Source organism: Narcine bancroftii, chromosome 1, assembly GCF_036971445.1.
Source record: "Narcine bancroftii isolate sNarBan1 chromosome 1, sNarBan1.hap1, whole genome shotgun sequence".
NCBI lineage: Eukaryota > Metazoa > Chordata > Chondrichthyes > Torpediniformes > Narcinidae > Narcine > Narcine bancroftii.
In genome coordinates this window covers 286,195,743-286,221,693 of record NC_091469.1, presented here as the reverse complement: position 1 = coordinate 286,221,693, position 25,951 = coordinate 286,195,743, and the positions used below count along the sequence as shown (strand labels likewise).

The window sequence follows — 25,951 nt, the reverse complement described above, 5'->3', positions numbered from 1 at the left end:
AGACTCTATGGGACACTAGTGAGACCCCATTTGGAGTACTGTGTACAGTTTTGGGCCCCCCATCTTAGAAAGGATGTGATGTGGTTGGAGAGGATGATTCCTGGAATGCAAGGGCTAACATATGAGGAACGTTTGGCAGCTCTTGGGTTGTATTCATTGTATAGGAGAATGAGGGGGGATCTCATAGTGACATTTCAAGAGGAGGAAGAACTTCTTTAGTCAGAGGGTCGTGGATCTATGGAACTCAATGCCACACAAAGCAGTGGAGGCCAGATCGCCGGGAGTATTTAAACAGGAAATGGATAAATATCTCATTAGTAAGGGTATCAAGGGATATAGGGAAAAGGCTGGAAATTGGATCTAGGTGTGAGCAGAGTTCAGCTTAGTATAGAGTCACAGAACAGACTCGATGGGCCTATTGGCCTGCTTCTGTTCCTTTATCTTGTGATCTACATGCTAGCAGGGAGAATGCTGAACAACTAAAGAAACTGCTCACACTAACCATTCGAGACGCTAATATTTGACTAAACAATACTCTGTATTTATTTTCATATATGTGTTCTTGTCCTACTCATGTATTGTTTGCCTATATGTATGTAATGCCTGGTTGTGTGCCTGTGTTTTGCAGCAAGGACCAGAGAACTGTTTCATTGGGTTGGACTTGTGCAATCAGATGACAATAAACTTGAACTTGAAGTCCCCAGGCTTGAACAAAAGGATCCTAGGACATTGTTGGAAGCCTGGAAAGAAATTGCTGGAGTTCTGGCAGAGATATTTGTATCTACAGATAAGGTACCAGGAGACTGGAGAGTGGCTAATGTTGTGCCTTTATTTAACAAATACTGCAAGGAGAAGTCAAAGAACTATAGGCTGGTGAACCCAACATCAGTGATGGGAAAGTTAATGGATTTTAAATGATAGGATCTACCTGCATTGTGAAAATCAGAAATGGTTAGGGATAGTCAGCATGGCTTTGAGTGGAATATTTGATCTCACAAATTTGAATGGGATTTGCTCAGATTGGCAACTTGCTTGGATAATTTCCAAGCTGTTTGACTCTGATTTAACAGCTAATTTTGAAGTATAGCCACTGCTTTAAGTAAAGTAAAATGCCTATGCTAGTTCCCATACAGAAATATCTCATAAAAAACAAGGAAATAAATGATCATATCCTGAGTTTTTGTAACGTGCTAGGACTTCAAATGCTCCCTCAAATATCATTAAGGCTAAAGAGAAGAGGGATCGAAGAGAAGAGAAGAGGGATTGAGCTCACTCTCCTGTCCTCATCAACAATTCTGAGATGAAGATAACATACAACTAAGTGTCAGGAAGTAAACATTTCCAACAATCAGTCCTGGTCCATTGACCGCGACATGATGGCTGGATCCCTCAACAACTTCTACAGATGTATCATTGAAAGTGCCGTTGGTACATCTCTATATGCCAAAGGCAACTGCTTCACCAAAAACTTCAACAAAACTGCAGAGTTGTGAGCACAGCTCAAACAATCACACAAACCACACACCTCCCCCCCTTCCCTCCATCAATTCTATTTACATTTCCTGCTGCCTTGGAAAAGTAGCCAAAGATTTAAAAGACTCATCCCACCCTAGCTTCACCTTTCACCCTATTCCCATTGGGAAGAAGATCCATGAGTGTGAGATCATGCTCCACCAGATTCAAGGACAGTTTCCTTTTTGCCATTATCAGACTTCTGAATGAACCTCGCATAGTACAACATTGTTGCCTTTGCTTTGTACTAACTGGTCTCTTTCAGCAACTCTTCACTCTGTTTTTAACAGATGTACTATGTATAGATTGACTACCTGGAACCTGACACAAATTTTCTCACTGTACATCAGCACACGTAACAATAAACTTGAACTGAACTAGTTGAAGGATAGCTTGGGACCAGAGAAAACATTCTAGTTTTTTTTTCAATTTGTTCCAAAATATCTCATATATCTACCAAGAGGTCAGAGGATCCACAGTTTAATGTTTCATCTGAAATACACTATTTCTTACATTTCCTCATTTAATTGGCTGTATTTTATGCTTATCTCTGGAATAAAGTTTGAACTCAATCTCAGACTCCAAGAGAATAGCCATCTTTGCATCAAAGCTACCATTAAATCAAGCAAAAATAAAGAAATAAGAAAAAAAATTTTCAGAAGAACATGATGCTCAAAAAATTTGATGCAAATTTAATTCCAACTTTGCTTCTCAAAAATAGGCAGACAAGGAAGACTTTGCATATAAATTCAGATTACTCTGTTTTTTTTTAATTTGTAATGCAAATTAATCAGTTCATAAAGTTTTACTTTCAAAATTAAGAATGAGACAAAAAGTCGCAATATTAAGGTATAAATTATTTTTTTTAACTAAAATAAAAACTCACACGGCAAATGCGAAGCTCCTCGACCATTTCTAAAAGGCTAGTTTTAAATTCAAGCTGATGAACTGAGCAAAGTACAGCTGGAGCAGAGCTCTGAAGATTATATGTAATGTGTAATCCATCATTTGAACTTTCTAAATTTCCTGTCATTTTGTTGTCCATCTATGCACAAGAAAGCATTTTAGAATTACTTTTAATTACATCACAAAACAGCTTAAATTATTATTTTTTATACTAAAACACAGTTTTATCCCATGCAACACCTTTTTCAGCAATGAAGCAAAATTTACAATAACATTTGCTTCTGCGATTTAATGGACCTGTTCTAATTACCTGAGAGTTGAGAAAAATAAGTTTTCCAAATCTTCTTATTCCCTTCCTGGTTCTTGCTGCCTTTCCTCTCATTCAAGAACTTGTTTGGCTGAATGAGAAAGAGGAATGTTTAGTCAACATGCTCCTTTAGTGTGGGGCAGACTTCATGCATTGGTTGATCTTTTTCTGTCAATATATTTCATACATCATCACTGTGGAGCACATGGTTAAGTTCCATACAATGTTACCAATACAATACTATTAACCCAAACTACTTCTCAAAATATTTTTCTCCAAGAAAACAGAGTAATATCTGGACCTAAAACTATTTACTTTCAATAAATTTGTCACACTCCAAACCTATACTTGAAATTTGAAGAATAAGTGGTAATATTATTGAAACTTCCTGATGCACAATCAATTACACAAAGACTGGAAGTTGCTGAAACTGAAGGCTTTTACTTGCAAGAGATGGACAGCATCCCTGTATTGGTTGCTCACACTGACCTGGACTTGAACTGGGGGCAGGCTTGTGCCATGACAGCCTTTAAGGGGAAGGAAGGGGAGCAGTCACGAGCAGGGTCAACCAGAAAGGTCATGTTATTTACAAAATTCTAAAGAGGATGCTTCCTCTCGTTGGAATGTATAGGAACAGATTATTGACTCAAAAATGAAGGACAGTGATGAGAAGGGATATTTTTACCCAGCAAGTGGAGAATTTTTTAAACCTTCCCTCCCACATCCAAGAGGACTGTGGAGACTCAATTGTGGAATATATTCAAGGCAGAGATTGATAGATTTTTGTATATTTATGAAATCAAGGATTATACAATTAGTACAGGTAAATTGCAAGGAGACATTTTTTTTTAAAAGCAGCAGTCGTCTCAATGGATGGCAGATCAGGCAAAGGCTTACTCATATTTCTACTTCTTTTGTTTTTGCCCATTTCAGACCTAGATGAGGGGATGGCCAGTTTAAGCATGTTAATGGCCTTTGAACCAAGGAGGTTGCTGCTGAAGTTAATCATAAAATCTTTATCCCTGTGATTAAGAAAACATGACGTTGTGTTCCGTGTAGCTGCGTGCTTGTGTGAAAAGAGCCAACAAAATGAACAAAATGCAGCATGACTACTCATGTGTACATTATTTCCACGTCCTGCACAATATAACCAGCTTACACTGGCCAAATTCAAGCTGACTCAAAGGCTAATTAGCAACTACACAAAAAAAATAAAACCACCAGTTACGTTAACAGTAGTTGATGGGAACATCCAATTATATTTGCCACCGGGCTGATAAAACCTGGAAGAAATTTAATGGATTTATTACTTTCCTTGATTTTTGAAAAACATACAACTTACTTATAGCTATCAAATTAGTTCATTTCATCTTTGTAAGGCATAACACAGAAATATATGCAATTAAGTAAAATGCTCAAATGTAAAGTACTATTGATTCCTGATAAAGATTACTATTGTAGTTGTTTACATAACGTCCTAGTTTAGCGGACCTCATCAACCTCCTCCTATTCTACACACAAATGCTCCTGTTGGTTTCTTTTTTCTTTGGCTTGGCTTCGCGGACAAAGATTTATGGAGGGGTATGTCCACGCCTGCTGCAGGCTCGTTGGTGACTGACAAGTCCGATGCGGGTCAGGCAGGCACGGTTGCAGCGGTTGCAAGGGAAAATTGGTGGGTTGGGGTTGGGTGTTTCCTCCTTTGTCTTTTGTCAGTGAGGTGGGCTCTGCGGTCTTCTTCAAAGGAGGTTGCTGCCCACCCAACTGTGAGGCGCCAAGATGCACGGTTGGAGGTGAGATCAGCCAATGTGGCAGGCACCAAGAGATTTCTTTAAGCAGTCCTTGTACCTCTTCTTTGGTGCACCTCTGTCTCGGTGGCCAGTGGAGAGCTCGCCATAGAACACGATCTTGGGAAGGCGATGGTCCTCCATTCTGGAGACATGACCCACCCAGCGCAGTTGGGTCTTCAGCAGCATGGATTCGATGCTTGCGGACTCTGTCAGTTCGAGTACTTCGATGTTGGTGATGAAGTCATTCCAATGAATGTTGAGGATGGAGCGGAGACAGCGCTGATGGAAGCATTCTAGGAGCCGTAGGTGATGCCGGTAGAGGACCCATGATTCAGAGCCGAACAGGAGCATGGGTATGACAACGGCTCTGTACACGCTGATCTTTGTGTGTTTCTTCAGATGGTTGTTTTTCCAGACTCTTTTGTGTAGTCTTCCAAAGGCGCTATTTGCCTTGGCAAGTCTGTTGTCTATCTCTTTGTCGATCCTTGCATCAGATGAAATGGTGCAGCCGAGGTTGACCGTTTTGAGTTCAGTGTGCCTGATGGAGATGTGGGGAGGGTTGGTGGTCATGGTGGGGAGCTGGCTGATGGAGGACCTCAGTTTTCTTCAGGCTGACTTCCAGGCCAAACATTTTGGCAGTTTCCGCAAAACAGGACGTCATGCGCTGGAAAGCTGGCTCTGAATGGGCAACTAAAGCGGCATCGTCTGCAAAGAGTAGTTCACGGACAAGTTGCTCTTGTATCTTGGTGTGAGCTTGCAGGCACCTCAGATTGAAGAGACTGGCATCCGTGCGATTCAATAACAGGTGGAGACTACAACATTGGAGGCCAAAATGATCAAAGAGACCAAAACAGGATAGCCAGTTAATCAGTCATGGAACAGCATAGAAATGGAATACAGTGTTACAAACATGAAGGATCCCAGCATCTATGCTTATGGGTCACTAGTATCCAATTGCAAAAAACAACAATCCTCCTCATTCTCAGTCTTCTATTGCCAAGATGATTTTAGAGTTACACTGGACCACTTGGCCCCGATCTTTTGAACCAATGTGGATTCTTGGCAGTCTTACTCTTTCTTTGGCTTGGCTTCGCGGACGAAGATTTATGGAGGGGGTAAAAAGTCCACGTCAGCTGCAGGCTCGTTTGTGGCTGACCAGTCCGATGCGGGACAGGCAGACACGATTGCAGCGGTTGCAAGGGAAAATTGGTTGGTTGGGGTTGGGTGTTGGGTTTTTCCTCCTTTGCCTTTTGTCAGTGAGGTGGGCTCTGCGGTCTTCTTCAAAGGAGGCTGCTGCCCGCCAAACTGTGAGGTGCCAAGATGCACGGTTTGAGGCGTTATCAGCCCACTGGCGGTGGTCAATGTGGCAGGCACCAAGAGGCAGTCTTACTAAAGTACAAGTAAATCACATTTGCTGTTCAATCCTTGTTAATACACTTTGTTAAGAGAAACATTATAGGCTGTAAACACTGTAATTGTAGTAAAAAAAATTAAATGATGGAGGAACTCAGCTGGTCTATTCAGCATCCATAGGAGATAAAGTTGTATTGCTGATGTTCCAGACCTGAGCCCTTCATCAAGGGGAAATCAGAAATGGCAGAAGCAGGATACATCAGAAAGTCTCAGAATTCAATCAATGGGGGAGGAATCCAGACCAAAAAAAGGTGTTAATGATATGTGATAAGGGACAAAATAGAATTTGTCATGCCTGTGCGTAAGGAGACAGGGAATAGAGAGATGACAAGGGAAGCAAGGGGTGGAGGTTTTAATGAAAGCCAGAGAAGTTGATATTAATGCCAGCCAGTTGGAGGGTGTCCTGTCAAAAGATGAGGTGTTGTTTCTCCAATTTATGGGTGGCCTCAGTCTGGCAGTACATGAGACTATGGAGAGATATGTCGACAAGGGAATGGAATAGAGAATTTACATGGGTGGCCACTGGGAGATCCATGCTATTGTGGCGGACAGAGTCAAAGTGCTCAACAAAGTGATCGCCCAATCTGTGTCCAGTCTCTCCGATGTAGAGATCACAGTGAAAGCACCAGATGTAGTAGATGATCCTTGCAGATTCACATGTGAAATGTTGTTTCACTTGGAAGGACTGTTTGGGGCCCAAATGGTGCTGAGGGAGGAGGTGTGGGCTCAAGTGGAGCATCCCCTGCAGTCACAGGGATAGGTCCCAAGGAGATTATTGGTGGGAGGGAAAAGTGGACAAGGGAGTCATGGAGGGAGCGGTCCCTGCAGAAGATGGAGAAGGGAATATATGTCTAGTGGTGGGATTACATGGTAAGTGGCTGAAATGGCAAAGGAGGACATGTTGGATGCGGAGGATGGTGGGTGGTAGATGAGGACAAGAGGAATACTGTCCTTGTTGCATGTCAGGGTGGAGGGATCCAGGGGAGAAGTGTAGGTAATGGAGAATGTGCAGTTGAGTGTCCAACTGATGGTGGTAGAAGGAAGCCCACATTGTTTGAAGGAGGAGAATATTTCTGATAATCTGGCATAGAAGTCCTCATCCTGGGTGCAGATGCAACGAAGCGGAGGAATTGAGAGAATTGGGACAGGGTGGGAAGAGGTGTAGTTGAGGTTGCTGTGGGAGTTGGTGGATTTATAGATGTTTGTCGAGAGTTTGTCTCCTGAGATGGAGACAGAAGGATCGAGGAAGTAAAGTATTGTTAGAGATGGACCAAGTGAATTTGAAGTCAGGGTAGAAGTTGGCAGCAAAGTGGATGAAGTCAACGAGCTCATCCTGGGTACATGAGGCAGCACCAAAGTAGTCATCAATGTAGCAGAGGAAGAGTTGAGGGGGCCTTACCTGTGAAGGCTTTTAGTATGGATAGCTCCATGTAGCCAACAAAAAGGCAGGCATTGCTGGGGCCCTTCACCATACCCTCCAAACTTCCCCTCTTGAAGAATGAACGCTCTGTCCTCAGTATAGGTTTCACCTTAATCCCCCTTTGCGACACCTTAATAAGTTTTGCATACACCATGATGTTGAACTCTTCTTCCATCGACTCCATCTCCATGCTTACTTCCACAACCACGATTCTCATCCGGCATTACAGATCCCTTCTCCCACTTAAAATATCTTCCACCTCCTGGACACCTCGTTCCGGTCTTCTTCCTGCTCTGGACCTCCATATTTCCAACTGCTGTTGTGACATCAACCATATCTACTTTACTACTCCCTTCACTCAATCCAATCTCACCCCCTCAGATCACCTGGCCCTCCACTCTCTCCACATCAATTGGAACTTCACCACCAAACCTGCAGACACGAGTGGCGCTGTTGTGGTCTAGCACACTGACCCCTATCTGGCTGAAGCCAGACGATAGCTCTCAGACACCATCTCTTACTTACCCCTCCACTGGACCCCACCAAAACTCATCAAACCACTGTATCAAGCACCATCTCTGAACATAATTTCCGGTCACTTCCCTGGCCCGGCTTCCAACCTTATTGTTTCCTAACCCCATACCACCTGTTTCTACCTTCTACCTAAGTTCCACATACCTAATTGTCCCGGCAGACCCGTCACATCCACGTACTCCTGCCCCACCAAATTGGACTCCGCTTAACTTTACACTGTTTTGTCCCCCCTGGTCCAGTCCCTCCCCACCTACATCAGGGAAACTTCACACATGCCCTCCATCACTTCAACAACTTCCGGTTCCCTGAACTCAATTGCCTCATATTTACCATAGATATCCAATCTCTATATACCTCAATTCCCCATTGAAGGCCTCAAAGCCCCTCGTTTCTCTCTGGACAATAGAAGCAACCACCACCACCCCTCTCTGGCTGGCAGAATGTGTCCTCACCCTCAATAATTTCCCCTTTGACTCATTACACTTTCTGCAAGTTAAAGGGGGTACCCATGGGTACCTGCAAGGGCCCCAGCTATGTCTGCCTTTTTGTTCGCTACATTGGAGAATCCTTGGTACGAGCAAGGGTCCTCAACTCTTCCTCCACTATATCGATGACTACTTTGGTGCTGCCTAATATACCCAGGATGACCTCATTGACTTCATCAACTTTGCTCCCAACTTCCACCTGACCTCAAATTCACTTGGTCCATCTCTAGCAACATTTTCCCTTTCCTCAATCCTTCTGTCTCCATCTCAGGAGACAAACTTTCAACAAACATCTTCTATAAACTCAACTCCCACAGCACACCTCTTCCCACCCTGTCCCCTGTAAGGATTCCATTGCATTCTTCCAATTCCTCCATCTCCATCACATCTGCACCAAGAATGAGGACTTCCATGCCAGATTATCAGAGATATCCTCTTTCTTTAAACATGACTTTCTCTCTACCACCATTAACTTGGCACTCACCTACATATCCTCCATTACCTGCACATCTGCCCTGGCCCCTCCACCCCCAAGCACAACAAGGACAGGATTACTCTTGTCCTCACCCACAACCCCACCAGCTTCCACATCCAATACATCCCCCTCCACCATTTCTACCACCTACTACGTGATCCTACCACTAGACATATATTCCCTTCTTCTTCCCTCTCAGCCTTCTGCAGGGACCACTCCCTCTATGACTCCCTTGTCCACTCCTCCCTCCTCACCAATCACCCCCTTGGGACCTACTCCTGTGACTGCAGGAGATGCTCCATTTGTGCCCATACCTCCTCCCTCAGCACCATTTAGGTCCCAAACAGTCCTTCCAAGTGAAACAACATTTCACTTGTGAATATGCAGGGGTCATTTACTGCATCAGGTGCTTTTGTTGAGGTCTCCTCTATGCCGGGAGAGACTGGACGCAGACTGGGAAATCACTTTGTTGAACACCTCGCCTCTGTCCGCACAACAGCATGGATCTCACAGTGGCCATCCATTTCGATTCTACATCCCATGGCCTTGCTGACATGTCCATTCATGGTCTCATGTATAGCCTCACCGAGGCCACCCATAATTGGATGAACAACACCTCATCTTCCAACTGGGCACCCTCCAACTAGATGGCATTAATATCAACTTCTCTGGCTTTCATTAAACCCCCACCCCTTTGCTTCCCCCACCCCTTTGCTTCCCCCACCCCTTTGCTTCCCCCACCCCTTTGCTTCCCCCACCATTTCTCCATTCTCTGTCTCCTTTTGCACAAACATGATAAATTCTACGAATCCCTTATCACATTCAATTAACACCTTTCGGTGGTTTGGATTCCTCCTCCATTGTTTGAATTCTGAGACTTTCTGATATATTCTGCTTCTACCTTTTCTGATTTTTCCTTGAAGAAGGAACTGTAGGCAATATATCTTTATCTCCCATCGATGCTGAATAGACCAGCTGAGTTACTCCAGCATTTTGTGGTTTTTTTATTTGATACACTTTGTTATCTCTTGTCAAATTGGTCAAAGAGGATCTGCTTTTGATAATACTGTGTGATCCATCCCTTCATTTCCAATAATAATTAATCTGTCCCCTAAGAATTGATTAACCTATTTATCTCAGTCACTGAAGCCTGATGATCGCCAAATCCCATATTTAACTTTAACAACAACACTTCAACCTCAAGACAGTTGTGCTGTTACAACACACAAAGTACTGGAGGAAATCAGATCTGGCAGCATCCGTGGAAAGCAATAAATAGTTGATGTTTCAAACTGAAGCCCCTTCATCAGGAACAGCAAGAACCAGGCATATACATGGTGGATGGGTGGGGAGGGGACAAAAGGAGCACTGGCTGGCAGGTGATGGGTGAATACAGGTGGGAGGCAAAAGAAAAGAGAGGTGCTGAGAGGTGATGGGGAAGAGGAAGAATGCTGGGAAAGACAATCTGATACAAAGAAGGAAGGGAAGATGGAAAGGCGCTGCAGGAAGAAAGGTGTTGGGGACAGGCAGATAGGGAGGGTGGGGGATGGGAAAGAGAAAGAGGAATAAGGTCATAGAGATAAAGGAAAGTGGGGCTTATGAAAAAGGGGGAGCAAGTGCCAAGAAGGAAGTTAACAGAAAATGAAGGTTAATAGTGATGCCATCTGGTTCAAGACTGCAAACACAGAGTACAAAGTGATGTTCCTCCAGTTTATGTGGGGGCCTAACCTGGCAGTACATTAGTCATATCAGTGTGAGAATAGGGAATGGAATTCAAGTGGCTGGCCACTGGGAGATCCTTACTGTTGCATCAGAGAGAGCAAAGGTACTCAATGAAGTGATCTCCCAATCTGCATCCAGTCTGTATTGGGAACATCAGATGTTGTAAATGGCCCCCACAGATTCACAGGTGTAGTGTGGCCTCATTAGGGTGGACTGTTTGGGCCCTGAATGGTGATGAGGGAGAAGGTATAGGTGCAGGTGTAGCATATTTTGCAGTCAAAAGGATAAGTGCCGGAGAGATGTGGGGGGGTGTGATAAGTAGGAAGGAGTGAGTAGATAAGGGAGCCCATATAGAATGATCCTTAAAGAAAGTGGAAAGGGGAGAGTGTTATGGATCCTGGACAATTTTATTTTAGGACCGAGGCAGGACTGAACATACAGGGAGAAAAGAGACTGAGCTACTTTGTCTGCGGGTGCCAGCACTGTTGTCCTGACAGCAGTTAGCACCCCTCTGATACCCAAAGTGTGTGTGTGTTCTCCTCAGTTCCCTTCCAAGAGGAGGACTTCGTGTGACAGGAGTCACTTGACAACCCAAGACAGGGTGTTTAGAGGGGAAGACTTGTGTGACAGAAGGTCACTTGTTATCCTGAAAGTGGGCTTCAGAGGCATAAACCTTGTGTAGTGACTAGGAGGTCACTGGGTGAAAATTCCTGTGTGAAGTAATCAAAGGTGGTTATTGCCACATTTGAAACTTAGGAAAGTTGTAAGTTTACAGTGATCACAGTCATCTCTTTCCACATCCAAAGACCATTGTGCAACCAAATTAAGAATCCCAAGCCTGGAGACCAGACTCTGTGAACTGTTCCTTTTTGACTGACGGACTTGATGTGACTAACTTGGGTTTTTGTTTTGGGAGTTTTCTTTTAATGTATTTTGAGCGTGGACTGTAATAATCTGTTTTTTTACAAATATCTGTCCATATGTTAATGTAAAGTTTCCATAAAGGCTTATGTTTGGGTGTTAAATTTATTCAGGCAATTCCATTATTGTTAATTTGTTAATAAATTTTGTGTTAAACTTAATCCATCTGTTTATTCATCTTTCAATTGTTGCTGATAAGGCATAACAGAGGGGAAGATGTGTCTGGTAGTGGGATCCCATTTTAAGAGTTGGAAATTGCGGAGAATAAGCTGTTGGTGTGATCGGTGAAAATGAGGGGAATTCTCTCCCTGTTATGTCAGGAGGGGGAGATGGGCTGAGGGCACATGTGAGAAATAGAGATGTAGACGAGGGCTGCATTGATAGCAGTAGAGGCCAAGCTACGTTTACTGGAAGAGGAGGACATCTCAGATGTCCTGGAATGGAAAGCCTTGTCCTAGGAGCAGATGGGGTGGAGAAGGAAGAATTGGGAGAAAGGAATAGTATTCTTACAGGAGACTGGATGGGAAGGTATAGTCGAGATAACTGTGGGAGTCAGTATCTCAGATACTGGTAGATAATCTGAGGTGGAGACAGAGATTGAAAAAGAGTAGAGAGGTACCAGTGATGGATCAAGTAAATTTGAGGGAAGGATGGAAGAAGGCAGTGAAGATGATAAAATCGATGAGCTTCTTATGGATGCAGGAATGTAGTCATTAATGTAGCAGGGAAAGTGGGGGTTGTTCTGTTGGCTGATTTCAACCAATGTAAAGATTAAATAATTTTATTCAAGCACCCACAATTGCTCTGTCACTTGGTTATCTGGAAAATCTCCTTAAAAGTATAACCTGTTTCCTGCTGAAAGATAGTTCATCACCTGATGTTGCTCAGTTGTCTGATGTTCCAGTTATAAATGTTTCTGGAGGGTCCACTATCCTATCAAAGAGAGAGAAAAAAGATGATTTTCAATGGCAAGGTACAAACATACAAACTGTCAACTGACCTAACAAACTGTCCATCATTTGTGGCCAAGAGAAAATTCATCTTTTCACCTATCTAAAACATATAATGGGTCCAATTTAATAAATTAACAGCTTTCAAACAAGTGTAAGGTTGAAAATAACTACTACAGCACTTTTAATACACCATAATGCATATAAATGGCAACAAATAAAATTTGACACAGACTCACACAAGGAGATGATTGCATAATTGGCTAAAAATTTAATCACTTTAATGTAGGGCATTAAAAGGGGAAAGAGGTTTAAGAAGATAATTCCCAAAAGGCATTGGCAAATCCATGGGGAAGTTTGAAAACAAGGATGAATAGTTTAAAAATGTGGCACATTCCAACTCAAGATAACATACAGCTGGTAGTGGTGTGCAAGTGGGACTCAATACTTAAGCTCCTTGGCATGAATATCATCAACAATTTGAATCAATAAGTGCCAGAAGCACCTAGATTAAGCAACATCCATGGGGAAAGAAAGAGTTGTTATCTCAGGTTAAGGTCCATTTATCTTTTTTTAAAGTGAAAATGTGGTTTAAGTTGCAGGAAGGAGAGAATGAAAGGAATTGTCCTTGATAGGGAACAGGTTAAAATTGTCCAAGGGGATGTCAAATTTAGCTCAACACTTTGCTATTCCTCAATACTGGAGTATTAAGGTCTGAAATTAAACAGACACATTGACTTGGATTTATATGTTACGTTATCACTTAGAACTAACAACCTAATTATTTTGAACTTGCAGAAATTGTTAGATATTCAAACACTGTAGCATTTGTTTTCCTCGACATCCAACAGAGTGAAATGTATCATCTATTTTATTTATATTAAAAAATTGTGGCTATTTTATGGGTAGTTTAAACTTGAATTTTTTCAAATAGTCTTAAATTTTCTAAGCTATAAAGAAATATTATTGCTTAATACTCTATTTTCCTTCAGAGATTTTTTTTTCATAGCACTGAATGCTATAAATGCCTAATCTCAAACTTTTATTTATTAAAAAAAATACATCTTAAACACCCTGGGGTTGGATACGAGATGCCTACAAGTCTGATAGGGGTCAAGGTAATACACAGAATGGACAAATTACACTGTCATTCAGTTAAATTATTTAAGTTATTTAATTTGACCTGTGGATAGTCCCTTGTCTTCTCATCACAAATGTTGCCATGCCTGACTTTTAAGTGGGAGGTCTTCACTGGAGATGATCCTTTAATGGAACCAAACCATTCTCCATTTAACCCATAATGTTATCAATCATGTACAGGGATAAATGAGCCCGTAAGAATTTGCCAGTATCACAAATGACACTGTGACCTGAGGCCAACATCTTTATTTGCTTCTCCACTGGTTCAGTTCAGTGGATATTAACCAATTTTATAATCCATGAAAGGAAAAATTAAAAGGACATCATCCATAAAGCAGAATTATTTCTAGCAGCAGCAAAGTGATTTCTATATTATCTTTATGAATTACATGGTTTTACAGTAACAGTGCAATGAAAATAAAAAAGATAATAATCAAGTGCCTTGGGCAAACACTAATATGCATTTAATCACATTGCAGAATCCCATTCATCACCAGAGATGAATGCTGGCAATAGTAAAAGGTATATGCATTCCCCTTTGTAAAGATCAGAACATCTCGTCTGACATTTGCCTTTTCTGAACATCATAATTGCAATTTATATAAACATTAAGAGAGCTACATTTATGTTACTAATAAAGCCATTTTGTTTCAATTAGTTTCAAATATTCCATTCTTTCTGAATTTCTTGATGATTTTGAAGCTGTTTTTTAAAATCAATTAATACTAACTAAAACATTGCAATGAAAACCTGTGAAAAGCAATTAAGCATAAATAAATAACAACTATGCACAAATATTGCAAACTTTGTGAACATTCAAAACAATTTTCTAAAAATGTTCTATTAATCGGATGTTGATGACAATATAAAGAATTCCATTAAAAAAAATAAACCTTTAAAAATGTCAATCATGTCATTAATCCTTAATTTGTTTTATGTAAACAGTTTAAATATTTTGCAGTACACATCAAATCCTTTGATTCAATTTTATTTATAATGGGTTTGTTTCACTTTATTTTTACATTTTGCAAAATTTGTTCCAAATTTATAATATTGAATGGTTTTCTAATGTGAAACAGTAAAATAATCAGAGGTTAAAATATTTTGGGCATTTTGAGGACATCAGTACGTGGATTTTTGATGGAGAAAAGCCATTGTGCATTGAACATCACTTACAAAATAAACAACACTAAAATTTATTTCAAACTCTCTGATGAGTACTAAAATGTAAATAAAGGTTTATGTAACATTTTGCACCTTTTTGACAGAGTAACAGACACAAGTTATGAAATCTATTTTCACAATATTTACTCTGGTCAAAAAGTATTTCAAGCCAAATGATACTTTCCCTCTGGACAGGACCTTCCGGTTAAATAAGTGTATTGCAACAACCATATACCTACTGTAATCACAGTGAATGATGTTTTAAATAGACTGGACAAAGTGTATTTGAAGTTGCTTCAAATAGTGCTTGGTCTGTGTTTAAACTTAATAATTATCACTATAGTGTAAAATGCATTTGCAATGAATTATGTACATTCATATTGAAATGACAAAGATATTCTATTCCTTCCACTCATGCAAGACAAACCATTTGCAAGGAAAATAAGTGACAGCTATGAAGTTTTTACCATTTTCTATGCTGTTTCAGAAATCCCCTTGCCTCAAAAATGTTGTCACGACCACCCTTCGAATGACCCCCCACCCCCTCCACCTACCACCCTGTATCAGAATCCTAATATTCCAGGGCCTACATCTTTTCTACATCTTATACATACATTTCCCAATCTCAAATTAAACATAATTATCACAAATTCAAATGAGATAAGCTGGTCATCATGTGTGCCCTTAGACTTGTGGCCCTCGGATAAAATTTATGCCTCTATGTCAATTGATTCCTACTGGGTTTAATTTGATCTTTAGCTTTGGACATTTTCCTGAAAAGAATTGTGTTTTAAACACATGGTTTAGAATTTTTACTTGACTAGCACATTCCAACTTACTGACCTTTTTTTTCTCACCATGCCTCTGCAGTGTTGACATTCCAAGTCTTGGAATTACTTTAACTGAAAACTGAGGTAAAACTATTTTGAATTCAACACCTGCGCTGGTATGATAACCAATAAATTAACAGTTTATTCCCAGATCTTTGTGGTTTTAAACATTGCTGTTCCCGCGCATTCAATGTGTAGAAGTTTTTCTTTTATCAATGTGTGCAAAAAAGACCATTTTTACAAAAGGGAATATTTTGCAATAGTTAATAACTCTGAGTATAATGAAACCAATACTTCACTGGTCTCTTCCTTATTTCAATCATCTGACAGCATTTCAATCCATTATATTGACATCGGAAAACCTATTCTGACAGGGTGCAGACTTCAGATTCCATAAAGTCAATTTGCTACAACATTGATGGTTGAAAGTACTATTGAATAAATTTAAAATATACAAAAATTAATTACAGGATGTAAAAATTATGGGATAGTTTATGATTACATGTATAGTTATTGTAAAATCTAAGGAAGTGCCAATAACAATTCTACAAATTCTGATAAAATAGAAAGCACTCATAGCAAACCTTCAGGATTTACAATTGGTTTCTCGAAACAAGGTTAAGACAATGACCTGAAGATGAAGGGAAGGCCCAAATATAAAGGTCATGAAAGACATGCTTTATTGCTAACAACATGGTTAAGCGTCTGTAGAACAAGTGTTAAAACATTAGTCCAGATACACATAACCTTTCAACAATAGTGCCCCAAGCAGTATATCAACTGCATTTCAGAATATGGTGAACATGGTACTATTTTCCAAAAATACATCATACATCTATTTAATTAGAAGAAATATCTTCATTGAAATACCATTTCACAAGCCAGATTCTGGACAATATAACCAGATGTCTAATTCTGTTGGCCTGTCCACCAAAGAATATAAGCATTTCTAATGACTCTTAAACTAAAAGTATTTAACTCGGTGATACATATCTAGAAGCACCCCAAATTTTCAATATATAATTTGCTAAAGTATGTAATAGGGTCAATAAAACTGTACTCAAGGGTGCAATATGGGTGAGATCTTTTTTGTATCAGTATTTATTCAAGAAACTGGCATAGTGTATAAGGAAAACAAGTTTTAATGTCATGGAATATATAGAGATTAAAGAGAAGGAAATGTTTGCTGCCTTACAGCAAATAAAGGTAGATAAATCCCCCAGGCCTGGCATAATATTCCCTCAGACCTCGAGGGAGACTAGTGTAGAAATTGCAGGGGCCCACCAGAATATTTAAAATGTCCTAAGCCACAGATGAGGTGCCAGACGATTGGAGAGTAACTCATGTTGTTCCATTGTTTAAAAAAGGCTCCAAAAGTAAACCAGGAAATTACCAGCATGCCGTGTTTAATGATTTTTAAAATTTTTTCGAGGAGGCTACCAATAAAGTCGATGAAGGAAAGGTTGTGGATGTTGTCTACATAGACTTTAGTAAGGCCTTTGACAAGGTCCCACATGGGAGGTTAGTTCAGAAGGTTCAAACACTAGGTATCCATGGAGTGGTTGTAAACTGGTTTTGAAATTGGTTGAATGGGAGAAGGTAGTGGATAATTGCTTCTCAGACTGGAGATCTGTGATTAGTGGTATGCATCAGGGATTGGTGTTGGGACCATTGTTGTTTTTTGTCTATATCAATGATCTGGATGATAATGTGGTAAAATGGATCAGCAAGTTTGCAGATGATACTAAGATTGGAGGCATCATGGACAGCAAGGAAGGCTTTCAAAGCTGACAGAGGTATCTGGACCAACTGAAAAAATGGGCTGAAAAATGGCAGATGGAATTTAATGCAGACAAAAGTGAGGTGTTGCATTTTGGAAGGACAAACCAAGGTAGGGCACACACAGTAAATGGTAGGGCACTGAGGAGTGTGGAGGAATAAAGGAATCTGGGAATACAGATACATAATTCCCTAAAAATAGTGTCAAAGGTAGACAGGGTTGTAAAGAAAGCTCTTGGCATCTTGGCCTTCATAAATCATAGTATTGAGAACAGGAGTTGGAATGTTATAGTAAGGTTATATAAGACATTGGTGAGGGCAAATTTGGAGTATTGTGTGTAGTTCTGGTCACTTAGCTACAGTAAGATTGAAAGAGTGCAAAGATATATAGAATGTTGCCGGGACTTCAGGAATTGAGTTACAGGGAAAGATTAAATAGATTAGGACTCTATTCCCTCACTCTATTAGAAGAATGAGGGAAGATTTGATAGAAGATTACAAAATTATGACCAGTATAGACAGGGTAAATGCGAGTAGCCTCTTTCCATTTAGATTAGGAGAGATGAATACAAGAAGACATGGCTTTAGGGTGAAAGGGGAAAGATTTAGGTGGAATATTCGGGGGAATTTCTTCACTCACAGAATGGTGGAAGCGTAGAACAAACCATCGTCTGACATGGCAAATGCAGGCTCACTCTTTTAAGTTTTAAGAATAAATTGGATAGATACATAGATAGGAGAGGTCTGGTGGGTTATGAAATGGGTGCAGGTCAGTGGGACTAGTGAAATAATGTTTTAGCAAAGACTAGAAGGGCTGAATAGCCTGTTTTCTGTGCTTTAGTGTTCTACTTACACAATCTTATGCGTTCACTTCTTGTAGCTACAGAGCAATCTTGTTCATTTCCATATCGTTGTTTTTGATTATGGTCTTCAATAACATTTTAAATCTAATTACACATTTATTATATTCCAAGGGTTTACTAATTTCTTCCCCACAAATTTATTCTTTGAACTGCTGAACACTAAAGCTAAATTTAAACCAATATTCTGCTTGCAGATTTCCCCAAGATATATATATGGTGTCAGGTCACTCGTCTGAGTGCTTCTGGTACCATGTAACCCTGTACTACCTGTCACATAGTCAGCCTGGTGCATAGGGTGGACAGACATCCTGCAGAATGAAAAACAAGACTTGTCAAAGGGCGGACAACGGCCATCTACCAAACATGCGCCGTGAAGCGCAGAAAGGGTATCTCTTGCATCGAAGTTTGGTCTTGGCCATTCACTGCAACAGAACTTCCCCCAGCATTTCTTGGACCTCACCATGCCACTAGATCCGGGAGGGGATGTGGGTCTGGACCTATGCAACCCCCAACTCACCTAAAATTCATTTATGCACAAACTGCTCCTTTCTGAGGAGTGGCATATAAATCCCACAAACTGACTGAAAGGAACCATCATCATCCTACGGGATGGATAGCCAGAAGAAGATATGGTAGAAAATGTGTTTATTTCCAGTCTTACCAGGTAGGCCAAGAGAACAGGAAATTGAAATTCTGAATTTGTTCAAGCTCAGCCACCAGCTTAATAAAGAATTTATGATGTCGATAAAATACTCCCTTAATTCATCCCAAACAAGTCATTGCTGTTTCGTGACAAGAACATTCTCCTCATTCATTTTCCTGCTGATAACAGACCAGTGGAATCAACAGCTTTCCCAATTAGGAACTTCACATTTGTGTTGCTACTCACTGAATAGCAATATATTCATTGGTAATGATTTTGAATTATATGTATTCTATCCAATGCAAAGTTCCCTCTAATGGCAGAAAGACTGTAGGTGCTGGAAAAAGCCTTTTTGGCCACTCAGCCCTGTGTACCTGCTCTGCCATTTAATAAGATCTAACTGTAAAACACTTACATTCATACTGGATTTTGGTGACCTTTCATACCTTTTATCAATAATCTGTCCCCACCATAACAATAAATAAAGACTGCTTCTCCTTCCCCTCTAGGTAGGATGTTTTCAATTCTCACAACTTATGAGAATAAGTATTTTGCGGCAGCTCTGAATTAAACTGGTAATGCATTATCTTTAAGTAATAACCCTTAGTTGTAAGTTCTCCCACAAGATTCTTAGGATCTTGTACTTTTCAATCAAGAGATCTCTTTCTCTCTTGTACAAATTTCATCTAGGTTGTGGAACTTCCCTTTATAAGACAACCCACTCATCAAGTAACCTTGTCCAAACAGCTTCCAATGTATTGCCTGCCATCTATCCTTAAGTAAACAGACCAATTTAGATAATAATGTGATCTTAAGAATTCCCTCCATAACTGAAGCTTAACCTCACCCACCAACAATAATCGATACATTTTGTTTGCAATTTCTTGTACTTGCACGCAGACCTTCTACACAGCATGCATGACCCGAATTTTAATGCAGTCTCTTAATATTTAGATAATGGTCTTTATTTTTCTGGCTGATAATTACACATCTTCACACATTCTATACCATTTGTCAATTTTTTTCTCACTCACTTAACCCACACTCAGCCCTTATAATCAGCTGATTTGGTGTCTGCAAATCCATAAAGTTGACCACAGATCCAATTTTGAACACTTTTGAACAAATATATCTATGTACAGAAAAGAATCATCTGTAGAAATATGGTGATCAGTTTCTAGACTACTTATGTCAAGTGGCTCCCTGCTATATCCCGTTGGGAGTAGAGAACAGTCTTTGTTTACACAGCAGGTGATTTCAAAATCGATCACTGCTTGTGTTTTAATCCATTCAATACACTAATGTAAGAGCTGGAATCTTCAAGTTTTTAAACATTTTGTGTTTATTCACTTCTGTTACAATCTTGGAACATTATAGGGCACATTTATGTTTACTTGGTGGGGTCTTCTGGATACAAAGGAAATAGCCTAGGTCATGTCCATGCCCACGTCTCTTGTGGATGGCGTAGTCTCTTCTCTTTCCTTATTCTTCTATCAACCTTTGAATCAATAGCAAAATTAGCCATCATCCTTTCAGTGCTTTCACCCAAGCCATAAAATGTGAAAAAATCAAGCATCCAGCACGAAACCCCATGCCACATCACTCATAACATCTAACACACCAAAGAAAAGGCTATTTAATACCTATATTCCATTCCATTTACCAGTAAATCATCTTTCCACACCATGAGTTTTAATCTTCCAAAATAATCTTTGATGTGGCACTTTATCAATGCTTTCTGTAAACCTAAGTACAGTTATCCATGGTACGTGTTACTTGTTTGAAGAACTATAATAAATTGGACAAATATGATTACCCTTTCACAAACCATGGTGACTTTAGCCAATTGCTTTGATTTTTAAGTGCTTCGCCAGTCTCTAATGTTAACTCAAATATTCTCCCTAACTAGTGCGCTGTTTTCTGCTTTCTACCTTTCTTTTTGAAGAGTTACATTTTCTATTTTCCAAATTAATAGATTATTTTCCAAATCTAGGGGATTTGGAGAAATTAAAACCAATGATAACATAAGACCCAAGGACTGAGTCCACCAATAACCAGTGAATTTCAGCCCATCAATGCAACAATTTGAAATGTACCACCACACTTGCAACTGTAATTTTCTACAAATTCATAAAATCACAGAAGCAGCCCATCATCTCTAATTTCCAACTATTTCTGGGCTGCTATTTTTTCCACTGTAAAGACTGACACAAAATTCTTGTTTAATTAATAATGGAAAACAAGATTATTCCCTATACTCACTTCCATGTCACACTGTCAACCTTCTGACAAAATACATGTAGAAACTCCAATTATCTGCTCTTGCCAGCTTTACATCACACTTTTTTTCCCTTTTTTTATTAATCCTTTTGTCTTTCTGTGTTGCTATTTTGTCCTCTGTTCAATCATTTGACTTGCCCCAGTCTTTGTACAATTAGGTACTTTCCATCAGGTCCAATACCATCTTTAACTTTTTCATTTAACCACAGAGGTTGGGCCCCTCCCATTGGAATTGGTAGCTAATTTATCCATTGATTTGTCTCACCAAAACCAAATTGAGTCTTACACAAGACCTTAGTACCTGTACTTTATTACCACAAGCTGTATCACCATCTAGTGGTCTGAAATGTCAACATATATAGGTGCTGAAAATGTTCCCAAATCTCCAAGCCCCTATTTAAACAATAACAATTAACAGAAAAATCACATCCATGTTGCACATATATCGGCCATTCCACCAAACTAATCCCTGGTTGGATTTTTCTTCTTGAACCTCCTCATTTTTCCACATCTCACAGTGACACCAGTTCTTCTTCCTCATTTGCCTCCATGCTGATGCAATCACAAAGAACGCTGGCCAGCAGATATACTTTGTGAGGTGTCTGAAGAGATTTGGTAGGTCACCGAAAACTCACGAAAACCTCTACAGGTGGACCTTGGAGAGCATTCTGGCTGGTTGCATCACTGCCTGATATGGAGGCGCCAATTCTCAGGACAAGAATAAACTCCAGAGGATCGTTAACTTGACCTGCAACATCACGGGCCCTAGCCTTCACTCCATCGAGGACATTTACATGAGGTGGTGTATTAAAAACGCAGCCTCGATCATCAAAGGTCCTCACCACCCAGGCCACACCCTCTTCACTCTGCTACCATCGGAAAAATGTACAGGAGGCTGAAGACGAGCTCTCAATGGCACAAGGACAGCTTCTTCCCTACTGCCATCAGATTCCTGAATAATCAATGAACCAAAGACATTGCCTTACTTTTCGTTCACTACTATTTTTAATTTTATTTATAGTAATGTTGTAAGATGGTTATAATATGAATTTTTGCACTATGACACTGCCGCAAAACACCAAATTTCATGACTTGTTCATGACAATAAATTCTGATTCTGATTGAGGAGTGTAGTAGAAAAAAGGGATTTAGGAATTCTGGTACATAATTCCCTGAAAGTTAGAGTCAATGTGGACAGGCTTTTTCCATTGAGAGGGGGGGAGATTCAAACAAGAGGACATGGATTGAGATTGAAGGACTCTTATTTTCCACATTATTTCTTATTGAATATTTATTTTCTGTATTGCACAATTTGTTTGTATTTCCCTCTTGTTTACATTTCTCTCTTTTGTATACCCATCTTTTGTTGAATCTAGTTTTTAGCACTACCGATAAGTAAAAATTCTACCGGCCCACAGGAAAAAGGATCTCAGGGTTGTATGTGATGTCATGTACGTACTCTTTCAAGAACAAATTTGAACTTCAAGATTCAATTTATTGCCATGTAATAAAGTGTCATATTACACAAAATTGCTTTTGTCTGCTGTAAGGCAAACAGATTAGCCATCGGCAGAAATTGTCTGAAATGCCTCTTACAGTCAGAGAAAGAGAAGAAAAAGAGAGTTCTACCAGAGTCACTGAGTGTCTGTGCATTCACCTCCAGCACTCCCACACAGATCCAGTCCAAACATCGACAACCTGAGCTCCAGATTCAAATATCCAACTCCATCAAGAACCCTTCAGTGCCCTCTGTACCCTCTCGCATACCGTTTCCGATACCTGGTACCCCTTCAGCCAGTTTCAAGCCACTGCACCCTGGTGCGAGTCCCTTGACTGCAGTCTCCAGCTCCCTACAGCCTCTGTGGGTTCCTTGCCTTGAGTCACCAGCGGCCCACCACATGTTTTGGTCTTTCAGCCCCCCCGAAGCTCTCACTGAGAGGTCTCCCACCCATTTTTTTCTCCAGTCCTCCGCTTTCCTGGAGTCTGGAATCCCTCGTGGCTGCTGCTGATCACAGGTGGCAGTCACGGGATTTTAAATAAAATTTTAGCAGACCGTTCAAAGCCTGTATCGAGCTGATGGCAGTCAAAGCTTTGACTCCACTCCCCTTGAGATATGATTCAGTAATGCATAAAAAAACCAAGTTGTCAAAATATGTGTAACGTGTGAGAATTAAATTTGGATAACCTTTTCACCTTTGTACTACAATCAAAGTGGAAATCAAGAGTAAATTTATAATTATATTTGCCATTAATCAGAGAAAGTCCATTCTAAATTTGAAAAATTATTGGATAACCTTGAGAAAATCATTAATGGATTTATTTTATCCATTACTTTATTAAAGGCATTAACCCATGAAATGGGATGGAACAAGATATATAAACAATATTTTGGGCCTCAGCCCTTCGTCGAGGTATGAAATGTGAAATGTTGCATCCTTGGGTGCATCCTTGCCTTCTCAAGGTCTCCTTCCTGGATTTAACCATGTTTTGGCTTGGTCTGCTGCAGAAAAACTGATAGAGGGTGCTTGTTCTGATTCATTTAAAATCCCATTTATTATTGCATCATACAATTAGCTGGATTGCAGAAAGCCAAAGAATAATCATCTTGGAGTATATTACCAGTTTTCATTCATATTTCCTTTGATTGGTCTAAAGAACTCATTGGTGACCATACCCATTTGAAAATATACAGAAATGTATATAAACTCTAGAATCATGGTAATATTATTTAAAACATTTTATGATTGTTTGAATAAATCAGCTGTTACGTTGACTACGTCATAATCAACACATTCTAAAATAAAGTGCTACGATATGTGTGAATTGTCAGTTGCCAACCTTCAGACCCGTACTACTTTTGAAACACCATCTATCTCCTGAGCTCTCATGAAACAACTCAAGTGTAAGTAATTTTAACATACATTCATATGAAATTAATTACATCCCCTTCAGTCAGTGATTTAATTAATTATTTGAGATCAGTTAAATTGTTGGAATGCAGTCTCTTGGAGCATGGCTAATATCAGCATTTTCTTGGGGACCTCTATCCATTGAAGCCATCGAGGTGACGCTCTGCCTCAAGAGGCACCCAACGTCATAAAGGACCCCATTACCATGGTCATAATTTCTTGCTGCTATCTTCAGGAAGGTACAGAAGCCTTGATGTTCAGCACCTCAGGTTCAACAACAGGGTTTTTTTTTTCAAAAACTATCAGGCTCTTGAATCTCCCTTACTGCCCTCATCCTAAACTACTTCTGTTATGGGCCCAGAGGTTCCCCAAAACCCAGCAGCAATAGAAATTCACCAAGACAAATGGTTGATTAAATAAAAATTACTTTTAATTTTCTTTAAACATAAAAATAGGATCAAATTTTAACTTATTACTATTTACAACCTAACCCCCTTCTAATTCTAAACACATGTGTATGTAATATGTATAAGTTCAGATAAGTTCTTTGATCCACAGTCCAATTTTATTTCTCATTCCTCCAAGTTCACTGGTATCAGGCAATTCTTATATACTGTGCACAGAATTTAAAATTTCTGAATCTTCACCAGGCTTTGGTGCTTGAAAGGTAAATGGGGTTACTGATCAGGAAGGTTCTTGTCAGTTTTCAGAGAGAGCTTTGATGCTCATCGGACACAAACTGATTCCTTTCGATCAGCCACTTCAGTGTATTGCTGAAGAAAATTGCCCAACGGGATTTTCCAGATGATAATCTCTTAGAACAGCAAACTGCATTCAGACAGACTGCAGCTCCGGACCCAATCTTCCGAGTCCATTCATCTGTTGCTTTCCAAAACAATAATCCATGACTCCACAGCATATCCAATTAACACCTACTTGTAAAGTCTTTATCGGCATTCTTCAAAGTTTTTGCAAAGGTACTTGGAGCCTGGATTGTCTGGCTTGTGCAGAGCTCTGGCATTTTAAATGAGATCTGTGTTGCGAAGTGTTTGTGTGTGTTTGTAACCTACACTAAAAACAAACCATAATTTATCACCTTTAAAACATATCTATAAACAATATAATCTATCACACTTCCAACATCACAAAAAGACCTGTCTGCACTATTGAAACTACATTGTTTTTTTCTTGCACTGCTTTAATTCTGAATAATTATTATCTGTCTTTTAGATGTAATATTTCTTTCTGAATGGTAATTTAACATTGGAGTGTGTTTGGAGTTTTTTTTTAAAAACAAAATACCTGTTTGGCTACATCAATTAGGAATTTTGGATATATATAGGAATTCAAGGTAAAATTTCAGCAAAGACCACCATTATATCAGAATAAGATCATTCCTTTTTCTTTTAATAACCCCTATTTGAAAGACTGGGAAATGAAAGGTGTTAAGTTGGTGGAGGATTGTTTTGAAGCAGGTATGATTCTTTCTTTTAAGGGACTTGGAGAGAAATTTGGGATATCATTGAAATCTTTATTTGCTTATTATCAAGTTCGCGATTTATTAGAAAACCTTGGGCGAGATTCGGTGTTACCTGGTCAAATGAAATTTGAGAAATTAATTGCTGATAAGGGAAAGAAAGGGTTTATTTCTGAAATGTAGGCATTATTACAGGAAAAGATGATTAAGGTTGATGTATACAAAATGAAGGATAAATGGGAGAAGGATTTATCCATTACATTATCTTTGGAGGAATGGTCGAATATGTGTGTTGATAGTGTTACAAAATTAATTAATGTGAGATATAGTTTGGTTAATTATAACTTCTTGCATCAGTTGTATTTAACTCCTGAAAAGTTAAAAAAATATATATGATTTTAGTTCTTCAGATTTGTGCTTTTGATGTGGGGAAC

At 39.6% G+C, this 25,951-nt stretch overlaps 1 protein-coding gene across 12 annotated transcripts in view; it reads right to left on the bottom strand.

Moving 5' to 3' along the window:
* Nucleotides 1-25,951, bottom strand: part of ccdc73 (coiled-coil domain containing 73) — a 127,972-nt gene that overhangs the window by 80,725 nt on the left and 21,296 nt on the right. For 9 of the 12 annotated variants that reach the window (XM_069902603.1, XM_069902581.1, XM_069902622.1 and 6 more), the window contains 3 exons: nucleotides 12,357-12,415; nucleotides 2,729-2,816; nucleotides 2,399-2,557 (listed from right to left, as the gene is read on the bottom strand). In XM_069902603.1, coding sequence (XP_069758704.1) covers nucleotides 2,399-2,557; nucleotides 2,729-2,800 — 231 coding nt within the window. In that variant the 5' untranslated portion in view covers nucleotides 2,801-2,816; nucleotides 12,357-12,415. Of the gene's footprint in view, nucleotides 1-2,398; nucleotides 2,558-2,728; nucleotides 2,817-12,327; nucleotides 12,416-25,951 lie in introns of all 12 variants that reach the window. The other 3 variants (XM_069902608.1, XM_069902596.1, XM_069902591.1) reach the window with 1 other exon arrangement.